At 33.2% G+C, this 24,808-nt stretch overlaps 2 protein-coding genes across 19 annotated transcripts; both read left to right on the top strand.

Moving 5' to 3' along the window:
- The first annotated feature begins 550 nt into the window (after positions 1-550).
- Positions 551-1,411, top strand: LOC107175811 (uncharacterized). The gene is made up of 2 exons (XM_052434934.1): positions 551-932; positions 996-1,411. Exons 1-2 carry the CDS (start codon positions 551-553, stop codon positions 1,409-1,411), a joined length of 798 nt encoding a protein of 265 aa, XP_052290894.1.
- A 7,218-nt stretch (positions 1,412-8,629) lies between these two features.
- Positions 8,630-11,674, top strand: LOC102622919 (pectinesterase/pectinesterase inhibitor PPE8B-like). Of its 18 annotated transcripts, none has more exons than XM_025095232.2 (5): positions 8,630-8,872; positions 9,935-10,283; positions 10,872-10,992; positions 11,060-11,131; positions 11,281-11,674. In XM_025095232.2, the coding sequence occupies exons 2-5, from the start codon at positions 10,246-10,248 to the stop codon at positions 11,581-11,583; spliced, it is 534 nt and encodes a 177-aa protein (XP_024951000.1). In that variant the 5' UTR covers positions 8,630-8,872; positions 9,935-10,245; the 3' UTR covers positions 11,584-11,674. The 18 variants fall into 18 exon arrangements, 12 of the variants coding, with proteins under 12 accessions (XP_024951000.1, XP_024950999.1, XP_024950995.1 ...); XM_025095231.2 differs by having other exon boundaries at positions 9,935-10,476; XM_025095227.2 differs by having other exon boundaries at positions 9,935-10,476; positions 10,758-10,992.
- Positions 11,675-24,808: the final 13,134 nt, after the last annotated feature.

Genomic DNA, 24,808 nt, shown 5'->3' with positions numbered 1-24,808 from the left:
GATTCCAAAGTTACCATGCGGAAGAAAAGTATGAAGAATTTATTGAACCGCACAAGATTTTGGAAGAAAAAGAGTTTCAGTTCCCACCTCAACCCTCAGGAATTATGCAATCATTATGTAATACTGCAGTAAAGCGCGGGTGGCTGGAGTTTTGTAACCACCCTCGAGACCCTGTGTTGCCAGTAGTGAAAGAATTTTACCCCAATTTGGTAAGCCCTGGTCAGCACAATATTTAGGTAAGAAACTCGCTTGTTCCTTTAGATTCTCGAATTATAAATGCTTTCTACAATTTACCTTCTGAAGTTAATTGCGAGTATGCGAAATTGCTTGACAAATTAACCCCATAAAGATGGAACAAAATTTTCACAACACTTACCGTAAAGGGCGCGTCTTGGGCTAATGAAGAAGGGTGTATGATTAATATGATAGATTTGACACCCATTGCTAAGGTGTGGGTGAAATTTCTAAAATCCAGACTTATGCCAACCACCCACACCACTACTATTTCATAAGAAAGGTTAGTACTGTTGTTAGAGGGTTACCCATAGATATGGAAAGCATTATCGAAAAAGAAATTCAGGATTGTGCCATGAAAAACCACAAAGCAACTGCCTTGCTATTTCCTTCACTCATCACCAGCATCTGTGTGGTATCGGGAGTTCGCCTTGATGCAAAAGATGAGCATGTCAAAAATAATGATGCCCTCACTGCACGCACCATCGAAAGAATTGCTGGTGAAGTTGCCGGAGCCCCATCTGAACCAGCTGCTGTAACAGGGGCAAAAAGAGTTATTAGGTTAGAACAGAGAATTCAAGCACTGAGCACCAGCATCACTCAATGTGCTGAAGCTCAGCAAAGGGAAAACAATCGGTTTTGGAGCTATTTACAACACTTGGAAAACCACCTACACCAATTTGCTGTATATTTGAAAAGTATCTACCGAAATTTCCCTAATTGATTACTCCAGCAATATAATTTTGATACTGCCATTACAGAGGCTCCAGCAGAAGTCAGTGAAGAAACTACTAACGAAGATGAACCAGAGAAAGAAGCTGCAGCAGAACCGCAAGCAGAGGCCGAAACATATGCTGATGATCAATCTGACCAACCCGAAGAAGAGAGTGTCAAATCTGCAGCTGGCAGTTCCCCGACAAAGGAAGAGGAAGAGGAAGAGCTTGAGAAAGAACTCGAGGAACCCCCAGCCAAGACCTCCTCTAAATCCAGAAAAAAGTATATCATACAAGAAGAGGACGATGAACCAGCAGAGGAGCCTCATATTTCAGTCCTTTCTAGAAAGGGGCAAGAGAAAGTAATCACCCCTCCTGGCTCTGATGATAAAGTTGAGCAAATTGATGCAGAGCTAGAAGCTGCAGCAGCCAAAGTCACTCATACACCCACAGAGACAAAGTAGATTTTTGATATCATTGTCGCAATCACAGCTGAGGGATATGCAGCCGAAGCCCTAGCTTCAGCTCCTTTACAGCAAACTCCCAACAAACCTATTCGTGCTAGTCCTAAAGGACCCAGCAAAAGAAAAATGGGGCACTTCTGAAGGCGTTGCTGCAGCAGACACACCAGAACCAAAAAGGACCAGATCTATTTCGTCTAGGCAAGCTGCACCAACTACAACTCCTCCCACTAGCCCGTTGCAGAAAAAGAAAAAGACGTTGTCAGCTGCCTCATCACAAGAATCCCTTAAGGATCGGCTACGGAGCGCATCCAAAAAGCACTGAACTCACTGCACCATGTTGCAGCAAAGCCCCAGCAACAGGGGAGTATCCCCCACCTGCTAGTTTATTTTACTTCTTTCTGAGAAAAAAAAAATGGTGATGAAGGAATGAAAAATAAAGAGGTCTGCTGCCTAGGATACTGAGTAACCTGATCTGTTCATGAGCCCCATGTTCAGTCTTGAGTCAAAGGCGTCCAAATGTAAGACCTAGATATAACATCTTGGATGTGTTACTGCAACAACTCTGACATGTACTTTGAATGAGTAATTAGGTGCCGTCATTACAAGTGATAGGCATTCACATGAAAGCTTAATGTTGCATTAAAGGGTTTAAATGAAAAAAAATATAATAAAATAATTATGTATGTTGTAGCACAGTTGAGTTCATTTGTGATTTCTGCTCCCCCATATGTGAATATATTTGTGTTCTCCCTCTGAAGTATATGCAATGTTTGTGTAATGTTGTAGCACATGTTGTAGCACTTCTGGAATTTGATCAAAGTGGCACAGACACACTTTGGGCAGTATGTTGTAGCACAGTTGAGTTCATTTGTGATTTCTGCTCCCCTATATGTGAATATATTTGTGTTCTCCCTCTGAAGTATATGCAATGTTTGTGTAATGTTGTAGCACATGTTGTAGCACCTCTGGAATTTGATCAAAGTGGCACAGACACACTTTGGGCAGAATAAGGCTTAAGTCTAGAACTAAACTACTAAGTCTATTTTGCGTGATTAAGAGTATGATATGAGAGTGGAAGAATTCTTGCAAATTTGATGACAGAGCTAAGTTAATTGTTGCATGATTGTGCGCTTGAAGTGTAGTGTGTTGTCATTACTTGAGGACAAGTAACGATTTAAGTTTAGGGGTGTGATAACTCCATGAAATAAGAGTTATTATGGCAATTCTAAACTTAAATCAAGATCACTTAGAGAGTAAATGATGTGCTTCTATTGCATTTTTGTTACATTTTTCATAAACATTCATTTTAGTTTAGCCTTAATAAATTTTGCTTGATTTACAGTAATTCATGCTCAAATTGTGTGCCTAATTGTAGGTTTCCAGAAGCTTATAATTCATGGAAGGAATGTTGATGCTGTAGGCTTGCAAAAAAAAAAAAAAAATTGAGGAAGAATATGGCTACAAAAGAATTGAAACAAAATCTAGAGCAATGTAGTGTTGTAGTCATTGCTGAAGCAACCATTACTGTAACAATTCTGGAACAACGACAAAGAGAACTTAGCACGGGATATCTACAGAATTGTGATCTGCAGTTTCCTAATCTGACTTGTGTGCGCCCTAGGCTTTTATTTACCCTAGTTTTCAATTATAAAAAGAGACGCATCACATGAAAAAAAGGGTGGCGAGTTAACATTGGAGAAATCAAAGGGAAAGGAGAACAAAATCAGAATTCACGGGAAAGCAAGTCTGCACCAGTGAAGATAAACCAGCAGAACTATTGTGGATTCAATTTTCATCGTTCTTTACTTGTTTCTTTACTTACTATTTGATTGAAACGATATATTTCATGGATGATATTTTGTTGTTTATTTGTCTAGTTCAAAGTATGAACTAAATTTGATTGTAGTTGAGTGAAAAATAATCTAAATGGGTTTTAGACTGTTCTTATGAGTTGTTATACAATTGCTGTAGCATTTTACTCTAATAACTATTTTCATAATCATTATTTCGGTTGACCACTCATTTAATGGTTCAAGTTAAGATAGAGCCGCAAAAGGGTCTTTTTTAGTGGAAATTATTAGAGTAATATCTGATCTTAATTTAAGTTTCCTGGACTGAGATTACTTGAGTCCCATAAGGGCTATATTTTAGTTAAGATTTGTGAAAAACTATACATAGGAATTCACCTTGTAGTGTAGAGAGAGTGTATGCTCCTAATCACTTGCTATGAATGCAAAAAGCCTGGACACATACGGTCTAAAAAAGAAAGCAATAGTCGCCACTTAGGATGATAGCGATGAGAAAACGAGTGATAATGAAGAGCTTCAAGAAATGATAAATCTAGCTCTCATGGCGATCGAGGAAGAATCATTTGATGAACTTGATGAGGTAAGTGATCTTTCAATATATGATGAGTTATATAATGCTTTTAAAGAATTGCATGATGAGTAGATAAAAAAATGGTAAGAAGAATGCATGCCTTAAAAAGAAAATGCTAGAACTTACAAATAAAAAGGATGTCCTGAAAAAATGAAATATTTCATTGAATGAGAAGATAAAATAATTAGAATTAGACAATAAAATGTTGCATGATAGGATTGTATCTCTTAAAGGTAAACAAAGTGTTTCATACGAGCATGAAAAATTACTTGTTGATGAATTGATAAAAGAGAATGAAGTGCTTAAGAAGAGGAATAATGAGTTAAATTAAATTGTGCTAAAATTCACAAATTTGTTGTTAATGAACGCATGAACACTAGTTTTCCATTGTGAATAATATATCTTCCTATCATTTATTGCTTTCACCATCTTTTTTTTTTCTGATGTACTCCACTAAAGTGATTATGAGTGCTTTCTTTATTACACTAATCCATGCATTCCAACTCTCAATCATATTATTTGTAGTATGATCACATTTGATAGACTTATCAAATGCATGGACTGACCAGTACTTGGGGTTTAATTTTCTCAACCATTCAAATGCATCAATATCAATATCTTGTATATCTTTCATTGCTACAGTGAATGTATCCCCATCTGAAGCTCTAACAGCCCTCTAATATTGATTTCTCAACTCAACTTTAGGGAACCTTGCTTTTAGATTTGTAAAGACATGCCTTGTGCAGAATCTATTTTGTGATCCATTAAATTCTAAGTTCAATGCTGCAAGAACACATTTCTGTCTATCAGTCATGAAGGTAATTGTCTTGTGTCAGCCAAATACTCTTGCAAATGCCCTAAAATCCAGGTCTAACTCTGGACATTTTCTGACTCGCAAACACATATTGCAATTGGAAAAATACCTTGATTCGCATCAACTGCCAAAACTGACAGTAAAATACCTTCAAAGGGCCCCTTTAAATGACAACCATCCAGCCCAATAAATGGTCTACACTCCTCCTTGAAGCTCTAAGTGTTCGAAAGCTCACCATGAATCTTTCGAATATGCACTTATTTACAAGTGTGTTTTCTCTTGTTACTTTAAGCAATGCCAAAACCCCTGGCATCTGCTGTTTGATCATATGAGCATAATTCCAAAGTTGTCTGAAGCTTTCAACGTGATCTCCACCAGCAGCTGACTCCAATCTTTCTCTTTGCTCTGTAAACTTTCTGGGGATCTACTTTTACTTCATGCAATGTCCTAAGATCATCAATAAGATTGCCTACAACAATCTTTAGGTCACTTGTCATTTTATTCTTATACTTCCTTGCAATCCAACCAACAATCACCTCTAGATTTTTTACAAGACCTTCACATATGTGTATGTTGTGTAAGGTCTTGATCTGAAAACATGTTCCAAACCTTTGAAGTGCTGCATATACTTTAAAGGGGCACTTATCAACAGAACATTTGCAAAGAACTCTTCTTCTCTCAAAGTTAATTCTTCTACCTTTGAAACCTTGTTGTATACAATAATCCTTCAGAGCCTATGCAAAAGATTGAAAATTTTTTAACACTTGTCCAAATCTAAATTCAACAGGTTTTGCTCAATTTACAAACATTTCACCACCCAACGCATGAGACATTCTGCTAAAAAGATGCTCAGTTTCAGAATCTGACATTTCCCCATAATCTCCATTGTCACTTTTATATCCATCCAATAAGTCATCATGTCCATCATAGTCATCCCCATTATATTGAGTTTCTTGTTTTGTACAAGTACCACCATGAATGTCATCTTTTGTTTCAGAAAAAACATAACAATCATCTTCTGCTTCTGACAACTCATTATCATGACAAACAAGTCGTAATGAATGACCACTATCACCATCCATATTCATGCTCGATTTTCTCTTCTTGGTTGTCTTGGGCCTACTCATCATATGTTATGAATCAACAACATTCAACTTCCTTGTTTTCTTTGCTTCCTTGTTATAAAGCACCCTTAGATTACTTGTAGGTTATTTTTTACTCACTAGCCTCTAAGAACCCCTTACTTTGACAGATGCAGACTTCCTTTTGTTAACTTCTTTTTGTGAAGCTTTCACTGTATTTTTTGGAGCTGATGGCTACTTTGCTTTTCTTTTAAAAGACTGTACTTGGTCAACCTGTGTTGTCAAGTCTTATGTGTTCAATGTCACTATTTTTTACTGAGGTTCTGTAGGGATAGAATTCTCTAAAAGTGGTTGTGAATGATAGTCATTGACAAATTGAGATAATGGTGGGTCAGCTGCCTCCTTATCAAGATGAATGTCATCATCATCATTCACCGTAGGAATCTCAGACAAATCATTAACATCCTCAATCTCAAAGTCACATAAATGGTCACTACATTGTGAGAGATGGAAGGAGTCAGTTTGTCCACCATGAGCTTTGTCTGGAGTCTCATGTTCAAAAGGTGTAGTAGCTTCATTATATGGTGTAGCTTCCTGCAACGGAGGGTTAACTGTAGGCATTGGGTATAGGGTACTGTTAAAATGTGGTTCAGTTGTTGGTGTTTAAGCAACAGGTTCTTTTGTATGAATAGTGAATTGCATAGCTGGATTCTTGAAGGTAGTGCCTGCGGGCCTGAGCTTTTGTAGTATATCTCGGGTGCTTTGTGGTTCTGGAGTATATGCATTGTCAAATACAGGTGTGTTTTGGTGCTCAGCATGAGGTTCAAGTTCAGGTTGAGGTTCAGGCTGGGATTGAAGCTAAAGTTTAGCACTGGAGGTTGAGGCTGAAGTTCAAGTTCATGCTCGTCAGCAGGTTGAGGAATGGAGGGCTTCATGTCAGTCGAATGATGCACCCCTGCTACTGGTTTTCTTCCCACAGATTTCTTTCTACGACCTTTTTACTTCTTTATGTTATTCTAGTGCAGCTGTCTCATTGGTTGTCGTTGCTTCTTTTGTTATCTCTCAGGCTGTTTTTGAAACACACTTAAAATATTTGGTTCCTCAGCATTAGGTCCAGCAGCAACATCTTTAATGTCATCCTTAAACAATTTTCTTCTAATGACATTATGCACATTCAATGGTATTATTTCCATGTCAAACACAATCTCAATATACTTCTTCTTATTATGCAAATACCAGACTTGATAAAGTTCATGATCATTATCAATTGTCCCTTTCAATCCATTCCAAAGCAATGTTACTTCAATTATAAACCTCTCAGCTCTGTAATTATTTCTACCAAACACCATTTTCATGGCAGCATTAATGAGGACCACTCTACTTAGAGTGTCTAGATCAATCAAGCCAACCTCAAGTGTTTCACAAACAAAATTAACAATGCCATTCACCCTCAAGTTTGGCTACAAATAAAAATCATACATACAATTAATAACATCACTAAAAGAAATCATACTATCATAAATAAATAACAGCATAAAAAAGGCATTATAAAACACCAAAACCTTTGTTAACAAAATCTAAACATGATATATATATATATATATATATTACAAAACCAAAATAAGTAATGTGAAGTTCGCAATACACTCAATGAATTTCCAACGACTGTTTCTGGCAAATACAGTCGCTTGTTGAAAACAAATTTCAGTTTCAAATACAAATTCAAAAAATTTGTCATCTTTAGCCTAAAACAAAATACTTTGAAAAAAAATAAAAATAATCATACTAACTACAAACCAAATGCCCCACAAACACCAACACCATTAAGAGTAACAACACCAGTATGATTATCCTCTCTTTATTAACAAATCTTCACAGATAAAAATATTAATTTTAACAAAATAATTGATCAAAGCAAAAAACCCAAATTTTATTAACCTAGGGTTTGTTCATCAATATTTTCTATAACTGTCAATTCAACAATAATAGATTCTATTAACACATTGATTATTGGTCTTCAACATTTCATCTATCTCTTGAATATTTATTACACCCTTCAACTAGAAAAAAATGGAGATTAATAGAAATTTATAACCTCAGCCATCGTAAGGTGTTCTGTCTTTGTATCAGCCTTTAATGTTTAGTCTTAACACAATTTTTAGCGGCAAAATCTCATTTTTTTTGTCGTTCTTATCATGCTCTGTTTCTAAGCTTCTCTGTTAGCCGTGTGAAGCAGACACAGTAACGCGCGAAATACAAAGGGAGTCTATATAGTTCAAACTAATTAAAATATTTTTCGTAATAAATATTCATTCATTTATTTGTTAAAATAAATATTCATTTATTTGTTAAAATAAATATTCATTTATTTGTTAAAATAAATAAATACATTGTCTTAAGGGCCTACATACCATATGTATGATTTTGCTGTCATCGATTTGACATGCACAAGGCTCTATATCTAATGCCTGTTATGATATGTATACAAATACAATTTTGCCCTTTTGGATGTTAAAACTAACAAAGAGTTAACGATTTTTGGGGGGTAGATTAAGGTTTTCACACTTTTAGGGAGTGAATTGAACTATGTCAATTTAATAAGGGGGTAGGGTGAAATTTACCAATTAAATCACTACAAGAAAACTGTCAATAGATAGACGGACAACTTGTAACAAAAATGACTTATATCATAAATGTATGACAGACTCGTGATAGAATTTTGGTCTATCATAAATTAATGATGGTTTTATATTGTATATCAAGAATTAATGATAGAGTTGTGATGTAAATTTACTCTATCACAAAATCACAATAGAATTATTTGATTTTGACCATTTTTTACTAACTTTTAATATATTATTTCATTTAAAAATTTAACAAATATAAAAAAATAAAACAAAAACGATGGCGTTTAAGTGTGCGTTTACATAAAACACAAAATTTTTGCCCAAGTGTTAAGACATTTGCTCACTCACTATCCATTTTTCCTCACTCTCTCATAATAGAAACCCTAGAAAAAAAATCGATCAGAAAAGCCACCATTCTGCCATTCAAAACTCCACCATTTTGCCACCGTCCAAACCATCATTCTCAATTGGGCACCCATTTCGCATTGTTTTTCAGTCTCTTTGTCCTTTTGCCACAAGTTGTTCAGCGAACCCTCACCTTCGGTTCGATTCTTGCAAGGTAAATGCTTAGTGTCTTTTTCTTTTCAATTTGTCCTTTGAATTGGGTCCAGAAATCATGGGGTTTGTATTTAGAATGAGTTTTTTTTTTTTTGTAAAAACTTATTGATTCTGATTTACATGAAATGGTGACAAATTTTTGTTTGTAAATCTGTCATGAGGATGATAAAATCGATCAAAATTTGCTGAATGAAAGTGGGTTTGAATTTTGTTTTTTCCAGATTTTGACTCACAACTAAATTTGAGATTTTTTCTTCATCTAGGTTAATTAGATCTCGTGCTTAAATTAATGGGTTCGTGTTAATTTCGATTTTATTGGCTTTCTCAATTGAAGTTCTGTAATAGATCTTGTTTTGCGAAATTCTAATTGATTTATATAATTAACTATAATTTGATAGATATTGTGATAGCCCTTGATAGGATATTAAGAAATTGAATTTGATGATATTAATTTGGTGGTTGAAAAAATATGAAAACTTTAATCATGATTCAAGTAATTGATTTTGGTGCACTAAGCTGCAGAAACAATAACATAAATCTGGTTGCTGTTTTTGATGTTATAAACTACAGAAAAAGTTAATTCCTTTTGCCAAAAACTGTAAAAACAGCAAGCAAATTTGTGTTGTTTTTCTGCTGTTCAAAAGTGCATAAACAGCTGTTGTTTCTGCTATCCAAAAATACAGAAATGACTGCTATTTTTGCTATTTAAATGTGCAAAGACAACTGTTGTTTTTACTGTGGAAATGTGCAAAGACAACTGCTATTTTTAATGTGGAAATGTGCAAAGACAGCTGCTGTTTTTGTTGTCGAAATGTGTAAAGACAGCTGTTGTTTTGCTGTTGAAATGTCCAAAGATAGCTGCTATTGTTCCTATTCAAAAGTGTTGAAACAACAGCTGTTTCTACTTATTGTGTCTACTTATTGATCCAAACTGATGAATAGAAGTGGGTTTGAATTATTTTTTTTCCATATTTTGACTCAGATTTAATCAAAGCGAAATTAGGTGCTATTATTTTCAATTTTTGCCCTTGTAATTTGGAATCATTTCAAACTGTTTCTTTAGTAGCGAAGAAGTGATGGCTTCGACTGCATGTAGAAATGGTATTGTACGGGAGGGAAATTCGAAATCATCATCTTTCAAATCTAGGCCTCATCCCTCTCCCTCATTGGGATCGGCTGTTTGCCGCAGCATTTCCGCATCTTCTGTCGGAAATGACGGAGGCCAGTTTCATTTGTTCTTTTTTTCTGTTTGATTTTTGTCTCAATAGTAACTTTTAATGTCCCAAGCTGTTGATTTTTTTGTGCTTGTAGTGCCTGGAAGAGTTAGAGTGGCAGTGAGATTGCGACCATGAAATGAAGAAGAGACCGTAGCAGATGTCGATTTTTCTGATTGTGTCGCGCTGCAGACAGAGGTGGTCTCATTCTCATTTTAATTGTTGAGTTTGTATGTGATTGTTAAAATTTCACTTTGCTCTACCTCAGCTTAAGAGGTTAAAACTTTGAAAGAACAATTGGAACTCAGACACTTATGAATTCGATGAAGTTTTTACTGAATCTGCATCACAGAAGCATGTTTGTGAAGTCGTTGCCAAGCCTATTGTGGAGGTCTGTTATGGTTGGTATAGTTGTCAATATTTTAACACCATTTTTCAATCCTACAATTTATGCTTCATTAAGTTTTTTTGTGGACATGGCATTATTTTTTTAGCTTCAAAATGGTAGCAATATTCCTTTTAGGATATATCATGCCTTGTGTAGAAATCTCTGAAGAGAAATTTGCTACAGGGCTTTCAAATTTCATTGTAAGCCACCAATTTTAAATATTTGTTCTTTAATTCTTATTTTCTTCCATTTTAACTTTTTAATTTTTATTTTATTTTGGCAAGTGATTATTCACAGGTTTTCCCCTTCGCTGAATCAATGTCTTTCCCTTTACAGTCTCATACATCTTTAAAGATGCTGAATTTTTGCAAACTTCTTATTTTTATTTTCTTGGTCAGTGCGGTTTCTTTGAGCAGCAGCAGCAATGCTGGCTCGGAATGTTCACAGGCCGAGTGCTTGAAAGTGCCAGCCTCCTCTTTCATAAGCTCTTTAAAGACCACCGTTGATGCCATTCAACAGGTGGTTCCTGTTATTTCTAAATTTGCTAATTTGTTTGATGATTTTCGCCTTACCAATGCTATATCAGACTATCTTGATCTCCTTGATTTCTCTGCTGATGAGCTCAGCTGGTCCATCTCTGCTTCCCAAAATCCCGCTGGTAACCCCTTGGTAAAACTGCAGATCGTAATTCTCATATAATGATAGCTCTGTTTTAATTTTTTTTATTTTATAATGGTTGTTGTTAAGGATTGTAGTGTAGATGTTGTGCATTTGATAACATTGGGTATTTTGATTGATTTTGTATAGATTTATTTGCTGGTTTGGTTTGGAATGTTGCTGGGTATGTGGCTGGAATTAGAGTGCTATTGGAAGATGGTGGGTTGTTGGGTATGGGTTGGAGTGTTATTGAGTGTCTGCATTGGAGTGTTGGAGTATGGATGTTGGAGTATTCCCACTAGAAGAGGGCATTACTGCTGGAAATCAAGCTTAAAGTCTTGTTGTTGGAATGTTTCCATTAATCTTTGGAAGTTTTGTTGGGTAACTTGGCTTGGTTTCTGGGGTTATAACTTAACTGTGTTGTTTTATATTTGGGATTTTTTTTTAATTTAAGATGTTTTATTATGTATTCATGGTGATTACATTGGATACTATATGTATCTTTTTTGAATTTGTTGGATTGAATGGATTTTAATTAATATCATTTTTTTTGTTTTTGTTCCCATATTCATTTTATCAATTAATTAAATCTGTAAACAGGAATTAATTAATAGATTATAATTATAATATAATTTTTTTAAAAAATATATATAACCCTATGACGGGAAATAGCTATCATAAAGTCTGTCATAAAAAAATTTTTGCTAAAATTTTAAATATATATTAACAAGTGATAATTGAACTTTCCACCAAAAATTAAAAAAAAGGTGCGAAATTTAAATAAATTCAAATTTTAATTAAATTATTTTTTTACACTAAATTATTATGTGATGGATATATGACCATGAAATACCATCATAAATTCATAATGAAAAATATTCTGTCATAAATTAATGACAGTGATATAGATGACGGATGAACTGTCTGTCATGCACCCCTTTTTATGACAGTTATTTCCTGTCATCCATTACTTGTTTTCTTGTAGTAAATAACTTTCTCTCCAAGGCTTTTGCGTTTACAGCAAAGACAAAACCATGGCCAATGAAGAAAATCGATGCCTCAAAGAGATTATTATAAGCCTCTTATTCGGACTATATTCATTTCATTACATTCTAGACCTTCCGTCTCATCCTTGATATGCTCGAGCCACCAAGGACCAGATTATATTCTTCAATGCAATCATATTATACAGGAAGCATTAATTAGTTTTTGTTACGATTATGGAATAAAGATAACAAAATTTAAAAGGTTGCCTAATTACCTTGTGGCCTTTGCAAATTCTGATCGTACTTGTTTCAATGGATCAATATCTCCACACTTGAGCATATCTACATAATTTCTTGGTCCATAAAACAATGAAAGCATTCTTACATACCCTAATCATAACTTGAACATAGGAAAGTATCGTGATATATTAACTTTTCTTTTCTTTATTTGAAAAAACAAACCTCTAGCTAGATCGTGTATGGAAAAAACAAACGTCTAGGTCCAATAGCGTTTCAATGACTGCGCCATCAACTCTAGCATTAGAAGCAATCGTGTATGTAGGCATCTGAAGATGTAGGCTCAGCAAAGTAAGAAAGCTTTCAAAGAAGTAACATATATTATATCTACAACCAAAATGTCTCTGCATCTTTTATTACAAAAGGCACAAATAAGGCTCAGGCCTCTTACTTGTATCATGCTTCTATAAGCAAAAATGGTTGACACAATACCCAATATAACTTTGATTTTAATCCAAAGTCACCAATGTATGGAAAAATCCAACCAATTAAAATGATATGATACTAATGGTGAGGACATTTTCCATGTTATTAGAAAAATATGCACAACATTTTTCTCTTTTAATTTTTTCCCCTTTTCATTTTTCAAGTCCAAAGCTCAAAGCTCACAATTTTGGGTTCACAACTTGATACTGAAAAAGAAACAATGATAGAGGGAATATAGACCTTAAGAGCTTTCCGGACAATCTGAACACCAATCTTCTTATTAGAATTTGTGGTTTGCAATTTATCCAGCGCCTTCAAGGCATAGAGTAGTGCATCTCACAAAATAAGAAATGTGATGTATTGATGGATCAATACAACAAGATCCACTAAATGAAATTCTATAAATATAAGGCTTACCAGGCACACTTCTTTCTTCCTTTGCAGCCTTGGTAGCGTGGAAGGCATTAGTAATTTTATTTTCACGCACTTCAGTTTTATCATGTCCACAAACCTTAGAACAAAACAACCTCCATCAATACATGTTTTCACTGAAGAGTCTGTGTCATATGATTAAGATCTAAAACACTTGTAAATTGAGGTCACTACACAATGCCAAAGAACCAAACCTTCAAAGCAGAAAGCTTGTAAGCCGAAAGCTTTGCAAACCGATCTTTCAACTTGTCTGAAGTGCTCAATTTAATTGTAGATATTAACTATAACAACAATTTCAGTAAATGTTGAATGCTTAATAAACACGACCAGAAGCTCAATAGATCATTGAAAAAAGGGGCAAAACATAAACTTGTCCACATCTTTCTTGAATGTTTACCAATTCACAAGATCTACCAATGATAATAACATTATCCATTGTTGTTATAACCTATAATAATAGAGAGTGAAGGTGAAAAAGTAAGCAATGATGTTCTTAATGTGTTTTGGTGTGAAGAATTGGTATTTTCATAACAACCTAGAGGCGCAAAATATGTAGAATTTGAAATATTAGCTATGCAACCCAAGAGGGGGGTGAATTGGATTTCTAAAAATTATGCAATGCTTGAATAAAAAATTAATACAAATATTAAACAAATTCAAAAAAATAATAAAAAAAACCAATCAAAATGTAAAGAGATAAGAGAAGAGAGATTCAAACACAAAAATTTTTACATGATTCGGCCAACCCCACCTACGTCCACACCTCCAAGGCTTCAAGAACTTTTACAATTGACTTCACAGGTGTCAATCAACCCTTACAATAAGAGATTATCCCAAATCTCTCAACTCTAAGTGTTTCCCACACTCACACTTTCTCAAACACAAGATTTTTCTCACACACAATCTATGTGTTTACAAATGTATGCCCAAGGTGTGATTTAAAGAGTGAATGAAAAAATTAAAGCTCAAGAAATATTGTACTCTCAATAATATGCTCTTTGGTATTCGTTGGATTCAATTTCATTTGAATTTAATGCAACCTTTTTATAGTTGGAGATAAAAACTAATCGTTATTGACTTTTCGCACAAAGTTAGATCGTCGTTAATCCTTATCAAATTGTCGTTTTGACTTGAGCAAGTTATCGTTGTGCTATAATTTCAAATTGTCGGATCGTCATTAGTTTCCAGAAACTAAACTCCAATTCTGTTCGATGCCGGTTAGTCGTTATCTCCTAAACGGTTATCCATTTGCTACAGTGACTGCTACAGTGAAACTATTTCTCAAAATTATAGTTTTACCCTAAAACTTTCTATAATTATACTATAGCTAAAATCTGCATAAAACTTTGCAAATAGGTCCATTTTCAGAGTTTCGAAACAATACTTGGTGATTTCAAAAACTTTCTAAAATTATAGTATGACCCAAAACTTTATAAAATATTTCTAATAGGTTCATTTCTGGAATTTCAAAACAATACTTGTTGATTTCAAAGTTCTCAAAACTTTTTTAATTTAGATCATTAACTTGAAAATAACCAATTTCATAAAATCATTTTTCCATTAAGTATAAAACCTTTATATTATGAAAATAATGATTTATTTAAAATGTATGAAAAATAATTTGAGCTTTTAAAAGCTTAATCATTTTTAATCTTATTTGTTATCATCAAAATCAACATTATGGATACATATATGTTAACAGAACTCATACCTAAGGTTAAAACCTAGAAAAGAGAAGGCATGCATATATGATGAGTGTTAATGCAAATCAAATGCAAAAATGGGGTGGGAAATTATGAAATTAACATACCTAGCCTCCAGTGAGAATTGCAAGGCCCTCCATGATGGGCTTCCTATCTTATGCCAATCTAGCAACTTTGATGACAAAAACCTTAATATATGAAAAAAAAAGTGTAAAAAAAATTAAAAATTGAATCAAAATAGAAGTGACAATTTTGTGTCGCATGTTAGTCTCACCTTGTGTCAACCTAATTGGAGAGAAATCAAGTCATTCCCTTTTGAGAGGGAAAGTTCACTAATCCCATAAGTAATGTGTTCAGATATTCTGTGAATCTAATTGCAGTTTCACTAATTTCGACATAAATAGTTGTTTATATTTTTTTTCTAACCCAGAAATCCCATAACCTTCGTCATTTATTGCTAGACCTTACAAGTTATAACCTTCATAATATTCAAGGAAGTCATGTGAAATTTGAATTAAAGCTTGTTATCTATTTCATATTTAACCCTTCTACCAGAAATCAACACGTTTAACACACTCTCTACATATGTATTTTTAACATTAAGTCTATCCAACAAATTCTATTTAAGCTCATCTGAAAAACTAAATTCAGAAAAAATAAGCAAAGAGGGAAAGAAAACTCTTACTACTTTTCAGTAGTACAAGTAAAGTTTGTCGCAATATCTCCTAGAGCTTCATTTTCAACATCTTCAGCAACAATCAATGCGTTGTGTCTCTGAGGAAAAAAAATAAAAAAGAAAACTATAATAATAATGGTTTGGGTGGGTAAATCATAAAAATGGTTAGATTTTGGTTTTATATAGGAAACCATTTCATAATGGTTTGTTTGGGTATAGTTTACCCATTGGCCATGGACAAACTCCCAAAACACTTGTCAGTGGAAAATAATTTAAACAAAATAAATGAAAACAAATTAATCCCATTGTTTCAATTCCAAAAGCTTGCATTCAAATTCAATTTCTCACCATTTTTTACATCTCTATCTGACACAGATTCTTTAGAAGAACTTAAACGCTGAGTTAAAGACCGTTTCTGAAGATTCCTCGTCGGAAAAAATCCTCAAGGATCTCTCAGTCAATTGTCATCACATCTTGAAGCCCCTACTTCGATTACAACCTTTCTATTGATTTAAGTTTAGGTTCTATTGCAAAAGCTTCGATTTTTTTCTTTTATTATTGTTGTGGTGGCCCTGTAATACTTTAGCTTTAGAATAGACTAATCGTTCAATTTATGAGATGGTCTTGTATTTATGTTCATTGGGTAGAACTTAATTTGTAAGAATAACTTTGTTTATTTGATTGTGTTGGTTAATTTTTACTCAATTGCTATTGATGCCAATGTGCAAGTGAACACAACAAGTAATAAAGTGATGAATATTCTAGATCGTCTCCACAGGGACTGATGTTACTAGAAATACTACAGCAATCACAATAGTGCAGTTTACCTTTATTTCAAGATGAACCTAGTTAAAGTTGATTATTACCGAAACTAACAATTGTAAGAAAATAAAACAAATAATTGCAGTAATGAAATAGATTAGATAAATTGCATAAAAGAATCGAATAAGAATGAAATAGCTGAATGATCAAACTCTCTTCATGGGTTGACTGCTTTTCATCAAATTAGCACCAGTTGCTACAGCAATTCCTACAGCACTGGGTAGAATCATTTTGCATCCTCAGCTGTCGCGTGTTGGACTTCTCATGCCCTTAAGGATCCTAACAATGACCAGTTGTTATTCTACCTAAGGTATGGCATTATGAACATTTACTCTCTCTACCCTACAAGGTGAATGCCTATGTCTAGTTCTTCACAAATCTTAACTTCAAGTATAGCCCTTATGGGATTCAAGAAAAACTTAATCTAGGAAACTTAAATTAAGATCAAGTATTACTCTAATAATATCCACTAAGACAGGCCCTTTTGGGGCTCTATCTTAACTTGAACCATTAAATGGGTGGTCAACCGAAATGACGATTATAATAAAAGCTACTAGAGTAAAATGCCACAGCAATCGTATAGCAACTCATAAGAACAGTAAAAAACCCACGTAGATTGTTTGTCACTCAACTACAATCAAATTTAGTTCATACTTTGAAAAAGAAAACAAATAGCAAAATATTGGTCATGAAATACATCGGCTCAATTAAAGAGTAAAGAAAAGAACAAGTAGAGAACGATAAAGATTGAATCCAAATAACTCTGCTGGATTCTTCACTAATGCAGAATTGGCTCCCTTGAATTCTTATTGTTTTCTTATTTTCCTCTCGATTTTTTCAATGTTAATTCCTTGCCGTCGTTTTATGTGATGCGCGCCCCTTTTGATAACTGAAAACCAGGGTAAACAAAAGCCTATGGTGCACATGAGTCATATTAGGAAACTGCAGATCGCAATTCTGTAGATATCCCGCGCTAAGTTTTCTCTATCGTTGTTCTAGGATTGCTAGAGCAATGGTTGCTCCAGCAACGGCTATAACACTGCACTGCTCCAGATTTTGTTTCACTTCATTTGTGGCCATATTCTTCCTCATTTTTGCCAACCTACTGCATCAGCATCCCTTTCATGAATTATAAGCTTCTTGAAACCAATAATTATGCACATGATTTGAGCACGAATTACTTTAAATCAAACAAAACTTATTAAGACTAAACGAAAATGAATGTTTATGCAAAACGTAACAAAACTGCAATAAAAACACATCATTTACTCTCTAAGTGATCTTGATTTAAGTCTAGAATTGCCATAATAACTCTCATTTCATAGAGTTATTAGATTGTTTAGGTGATTTGCTTAACAAGCATGCTTGGAATTAGTGAATTTAATTACTTGGGAGTTGTTTGCTTGGTGATTTAATTGGAATCTTTGTTTCTTTTGAAAGGTTTTGAATTTGGTCTCTGGGATTTGTGAATATGAGATTTTAAGACTTGTTTTTTTATTTTCTTTCTTTTATTTTTTTATTATACTTTTCTTTGCTAAAATCGCTTTTATAAGTTCTAAGTTTTGGTTCCTAAACACCCTTTTTTTTCCTTTTAGAATTCAAGGTGTTTTAATTATATGAAAATGTTGATGATGATTGTGTCCAATTTGTTTGAGTTGCAGTGGAGTTAGGATGAACCTACTTGGCACTTTGGCAAAAGCAACTATGTTTTGATATTGCTATGTTTAAGTGATAGTTATGTGATTTGCTTAATGGGTATGCTCGGAATTAGTGAATTTAATTACTTGGAACTATTTGCTTGGCAATTTGATTGGGACATGCTTTGATATTACAAAACTAATAAAAATTTGTTAATTAAATGAATACTAATTAATCAAATTAATTTTTTTTTATTCCGGGTACTATCATAGAGTGCTGGATGTGCATTATGGTTGAATCATTGAATTAGAACTAGCAAAAAGATAGCAAAATTATATTTCTAAATTCTTAATTAGTGTCTCCCTCTCTTACAATTATATTTATAGATTAGCAACTTAAAGCTTTCAATTATTATTCCATATATCTAATTCTAACCAACTTATATCTCAAATAGTCTATTGGGCTGATGAATTTCTTTAGTTCCTCCCCGACACAAACAACTAGATAACCTTGATGCTCTAACTGGGATTGTTGTTGTTATTACTTATATTTGGTAAATTTTTTTGCTAAATGGGCTCAAAGTTATATGATTTTTTTTTCAATTGATTTTAGATGGATGAGAACTCACATTGTCATGGTACTCATTCCTTGGACACTTTGGCAACTACTCAAAGCAAGAGGAACAAGCCATCAAAGAGATCGAAGATATGGGACCATTTCACTAAATACGATCTAGGTAATAGATGCACGTGTAATTATTATGGTAATGATTATACTTATAGGAATAAACATGGGACTAAAATTGGGACCAGTACATTAAGGAATCATTTGTTGCATTGTCCTAATTATTTGAGCACATTTGAAGATGAAAATCAAACAACTTCATATGAAATGAAAGATGAATCTAAGTCTCATGTCCTCAATAAAGAAGCATGTAGAAAAGCCCTTACAAGGTTAATTATTATTGATGAATTACCCTTTAGTTTTATAGAGAAAGAGGGCTTTCAACAATATAGTAAGCAATTAGAACCAAACTTTGATCTACCGTCTAGAAGAACCCTGGCTAGAGATGTGTACAAACTGTTTTGGAATGAAAAGCAAACTTGAGAAACTTTTTTGTTTCAAATAAGCAAAGGGCTCTTATAAACATAGACCCATGGACTTCTATACGAACTTATTACTATATGGTGATTACAGCCAATTTTATTGATAGTGAATGGAAATTGTAGAAGAGAATTTTAAATTTTTGCATAGTACCTGACAATAAAGGGGAGACAATTGGAAAGGTAATTGAGTCTTGTTTACTTAAACAAGGTATATAAAGGGTATTTACCATTGCTATTGATAATGCTAGTTCAAATGAGTTATCTATCAATTATGTCAAATAGAAATTGAAGAATTGGAGTGAGAATGGCTTTTTGCTAGATGGTGACTTTTTACATATGAGATGTTATGTGCATATTTTGAATTTAATTGTGAATGAAAGGTTGAAAGACGTGCATGTGTCAATTTCTAGAATTTGTAATGCTATCACATATGTAAAGTCCTCTCCACAAGGCTAAAAAAAGTTAAAATATGTGTGAAGCACGAAAGAATTGAAGGTACTAGCTTTGTGGTTGAAGATGTGTCCACTAGGTGGAATTCCACCTACTTAATGTTGGAGAGTGCTTTAAAAATTTAAAAGGTTTTTGAGAGAATGGAGGATGATGATCGACATTACGTTTCATATTTTAAGGAGGATAGAGGACCTCCTAATACTGATGATTGGGAAAATACTAATGTTTTGTGTTGTTTTTGAGTCATTTTATGATATAACTTTGAAATTTAGTGGTTCAATAAATGTGACTTCAAGCCTATAATTTTCAAGAAATGTGCTCAATTCATTCCAATTTGACATCACTAATTGAAAATGGTGATGATTGTTGATTGATTTATATAATCAATTATTATCAATGCCAAAGTGCAAGTATACACAACAAGTAATAAAGTAATGAGTATTCAAGATCGTCTCCACAGAGATTGATGTCACTCAAAGTGCTAAAGCAAACACAATAATGCAATCAACTAAAGATCAAAACAATCACTTCGTCAAATTATTCTTCCGTAACCAATAGTTATAAGAGATAGAAATAAACTAATACTTGTACGAAATAAACTAAGTTAATTGTGTTTAAGATTCAATTGAGAATGTAGTAGTTGAATGATCAAACTCTCTTAATGGGGTGACTATTGATTACCGAATTAGCACCAGTTGTTATGGTAAGTGCTGCAGCACTGGGTAGAATAAATATGCTTCCGCAGCTATCGCATGTTGGAAATCTCATACTTTTAAATCTACTAACAATGACCAGTTGTTCATAAATTTAATGGATGGCTTTATGACCTTTAATCTCTCTACCCTACAAGGTGAACACCTATGTCTAGGATATCACAAATCTTAATTCAAGTATCGCCCTTATGGGATTTAAGATGACCTAATCCAGGAAACTCAACTTAAGAACAAGTAATACTCTAATAATGTCCGCTAAGACATGCCCTTTTGCTGCTCTATCTTAACTGAAATCATTAAATGGGTGGTCAACCGAAATAACAATTATGATCATAAAAACTATTAGAGTATAATGCTACAACATTATCATAACAACATATAAGAATAGTCAAGAACCCATTGGATTATTTGTCACTCAACTACACTTAAATTTAGTTCATATTCTGAATGAGAAAAGTAAACATAAATATACTGTTCACAGAGTACATCCAATCAATCAAAAGAAGAAAGATAATATGAATTGAGCACGATGAAAGTCTAAGGATCCTCCTCGGTTCTTCAATGATGCCGAACAGGACTGCTTAATCTCCTTCTTCTTTTTGCCTTTGTAATTGTTTTTAGAAGATAACTCATCTTCCGCCGCCTGCTATGTGGTGCATGCCTCCTTTATATATTGCAAATTAGGTTAAAATCGAAACTCATGAGCGTTCATGTGTTTAAATTAAGAAACATGCGGATCGTGATTTAATTACTGACCGCGCCTATATTCTCTCCCGCGTTACTCCCAAATTGCTGCAGCACTGGTTGCTCTAACATCCGCACCAGCACTTGTATTATTTCCTATTGTGCTTTCTTTTTTTTGTGACCATCTTCTTTCCTCCTCTTTCCCATCTATTGTCTCCGCATCCTTTCGTGAGTTTAACATCTACAAATTAAAACATGTTTTTAGCATAAATTACTATGATTCAAGCAAAACTTGTTAAAACTCAACTAAAATGAATGTTTATGCAAAAGGTCACCAAAATGTACTCAAAACACATTATTTGCTCTCTAACTAACCTTTATTCAAGTCTAGAACATATGTAATAACTCTCATTTCCTAGAGTTATCAATGATCTCGTCTTATCTAAAATGGCAACAACTATGAAAAATAAATATGACAAATATTGGGGTTCAATTGATAGCTTGAATAATTTGTTGTTCATTTCGGTTATTCTTGATCCACATTATAAGTGAAAATAAGTGACATTTTCCTTTGAAGATATTTTTGTTGTTGATGAGGTTGGGAAGAAGTTTGAAAAGGTAAAAAATCTTTTAATAAGTCTTTATGATTACAATAAAGATCTTGACACTAAGATTGGTTGTTGTGGATCATCTAGTAGTGTTGGTAAGTCCTCAATTGTTGATAGTAGGAAGTTTGATGAAAATGTAGGGTTTTCTAAACTTTCAATTGTTGCAAAGTTCAAACAAAGAATAGAAAAAGATTATTGTGTTTAGATGAAAAATGAAGTATAGAGGTACTTATTGGGGCCATGTGAACATGTTGGTGATGACTACTTTGAGATTTTGGCATGGTGGAAAATGAACTCAATAAAATATCGAGGTTTTTTTTTTTACACATTGCAAAGGATGTGTTTACAATTCCATTATCTACAGTAGCTTCAGAATCTGCATTCTGTACTGACAGACACATTATTGATAAGGATGGCAATTTGTCGAGTTGGGCTCGAGGTTGGTGCCCGAACCCAAAAAAATCCAAACATTTAAATTTCAGGTTGAGTCGACCCCGACTCGATTCAAGTCAGGGGCTTGTCTGTCTTTTTTCAAGCCCAAATTTCATAATATATAAGATTTTGTTAAATTTAAGTAATACCCCGACTCGATTCGAGTCAGGGGCTTGTCTGTCTTTTTTCAAGCCCAAATTTCATAATATATAAGATTTTGTTAAATTTAAGTAATCTAATTTTTAAAAAAATGGACATAATCTTCCTTATATATTAAATTTAACATAAACATCAAAATTTCTTAAGGTCTCTACCATATAATTGTATAAATAATAAAATAAAGATAATCCAAAATTATGCCTTATAAAATTATACAAATAAAATCATATTTTTTTGTTTTTTATTTTAAATTTTGAGTCGGGTTGGGTGGGGCTGGTTAGGGCTTGATCTTGACCCGAATTTTAATCAGGCCCTCATATTTAGGCCTGACCTCAACTTGAAATCCTTAAATTCATGTCAAAGCTCGAAAATTTTGGGTTGGGTCAATCGGGCAAAAAGGTCGGACTTTTTTGCCATGCATAATTATTGATTCATTTTAAGTTCGAAGATGGTGGAAGCTTTGATATGCTTACAAAAATGGGTACGTAACATTACAAGATGAACCAACGATGGAGGAGTTTGAGTTTTATGAAGCCATGATGTCAGGGAACGGTTTATTATAACAAGTAAAATAAATTATATATTTGTTTATCATTAGTCTTTTTTATTAATTTATTTTTATTTAATGTAGAGTTTGGATCAAGTGTAACAACGAAGGCGATGGCTTTGAATTAATTTTATTCTTACAATTTTGGTATGAAACATGTTCTTTTCTAAATTTACTCTTCTTTATAACTATTTAACATTATAATTCTTTTGGTTATTTATTTGTTGGTGAAGGAGCGGACTCAGTTGATCATGGAATCTTTTGATTAAAGTACTGCGGATATAAATGATTATGATGGATTGCTTTGATATATGAGTTAGGATGTCTTATCTTGTTTTGATTTGTATTGACATTGTTTGAATTTGTGTTTTAATATGGTTAATACCACTAATTTTTTATTTTCTTTCTTTTAATTTACTTGTTGATATCATGTTTGTGAAAGTTTATTGTTAAAGTTTACGTTCTCATTTATTGAGAAATAATGATTTTCGTAATTAAATTTTATTTTAATTTTCTAGCATTCTTTAATTTAAGGATAAAGTTATTGTAAAATCTATTATTTATAATTTTTTATCCACTATATTTTTTCATATTTTAATAGTAATTTAATAATTAATAAAATTTAATAACATATTATAATTTTGATATAATTAAATTTATCAAAGTAAAAAATATTTTGATCATAAAATTCAAACCAAACCTAAATGTGTTATTTGGGTTAGGTTAAAAATATTTGGGTTGGTTTGGGTCGGACCCAAATTTTTATAATTTAGTTCAAATTGTTTTAAAATCTAACCCAAACCAACTCATGCCCATCCCTAGCTTATTCCACATTTGAGCCCAGAGTTCAATCAAAGTCTAAGGCCTATTTAGACCAAAACAAATTATGTGGACAGTCAGATCCAACGGATCCAGTCCAATGTGGTTCACAAAATTAGATGTCAAATTAAGTAAATAACAGTAAGCGCCCATCTATTTTATCTAAACATTACACCATGCATACTTTAGTATTAAAATCTAATGAAAAAGAAATCACGATCAACCATTTTTTCTTTTCTAAGTACACAAGATTGAAAAATAAAATTTTCCTTATTGTGATTTCATACCTCTTGTATAAGAAGTTTTTATAGTTAAATTGGTTAACCCCAACAAAGGCATAAATACATTAGATTGTGTTGCATATACTTGCACCCATAAGTATACAATGTGTGCTATCTCAATATGATGTATGACACTAGGATTAGCATTGACAAAACACTTTAAGAAAAAAAAATTAATAAAAGGAATGAATAATAAAACAAACATACAAATTGCTCGGTTTTATCAAAAAAATTAACTAATTTGCATGGAATAAGGTGAAGGGGTCAAACTCAAAGATGCATTGGGTTTGGCCCATTTTTATACAAACCTGGCCTTGTTTGCATAAATTCAATCCAGACCTTTGTATTAAGGTCCAATGACTCAATTGTTTTGTTTTGATTTTAGTTTAACAGGCTTAGATTATCATTTTAGTCTCGTTACATTTCGAGAATGTATTATAATCACATAAATTTAAATCCCGAATATAGTTGGCTTAACCATTGCAGTGGAAGCAAGAAGTCACGAGTGCAATTCTAAGGGTATACATTTAATTTGATGATGAGGAGGGGTAAGAGTGAAATGTAACTTAAAAACTCTCGATGAAACTTTTGAATATTACATAAATATATTGTAATATGAGCTTATAAAATCCGAACGTCTATACTTTAAAAGGATGTGTGCATTCTTATAAGAGGACTACTTTTTGAAGATGCAACAATTATTTTCACATCTCACTGTCGTTAGAGCTTCCTTGAAAACTCATGAATTATTCCTTCTAAAAAAATAAATGAATGAATTGCTAGTTAAACAACTTTTGAGCTTATAATTTTCAAGTACTGTTTTTTCTTTTTTGGTCTTTCACCCTTTAAAAAAAAAAATTAGTATTTCAGTCATCTCCTTCCCACAAGATTAAAATCAG

The sequence above is a fragment of the Citrus sinensis genome, chromosome 2 (assembly GCF_022201045.2).
Source record: "Citrus sinensis cultivar Valencia sweet orange chromosome 2, DVS_A1.0, whole genome shotgun sequence".
In the NCBI taxonomy this organism is placed as follows: domain Eukaryota; kingdom Viridiplantae; phylum Streptophyta; class Magnoliopsida; order Sapindales; family Rutaceae; genus Citrus; species Citrus sinensis.
The sequence above is the reverse complement of the archived record's forward strand: the minus strand, read 5'-3'. Positions and strand labels throughout refer to the sequence as shown.

Coding starts and splice junctions, on each gene's coding strand:
- LOC107175811 (XM_052434934.1), top strand. CDS start 551: ATGGAAAGCATTATCGAAAAAGAAATTCAGGATTGTGCCATGAAAAAC. Junction 933..995: donor ATTTGCTGTATATTTGAAAA/GTATCTACCGAA, acceptor CTGCCATTACAG/AGGCTCCAGCAGAAGTCAGT.
- LOC102622919 (XM_015527585.3), top strand. CDS start 10,400: ATGAATTCGATGAAGTTTTTACTGAATCTGCATCACAGAAGCATGTTT. Junction 10,477..10,757: donor TTGCCAAGCCTATTGTGGAG/GTCTGTTATGGT, acceptor TATTTTGGCAAG/TGATTATTCACAGGTTTTCC. Junction 11,143..11,280: donor ATCCCGCTGGTAACCCCTTG/GTAAAACTGCAG, acceptor GATTTTGTATAG/ATTTATTTGCTGGTTTGGTT.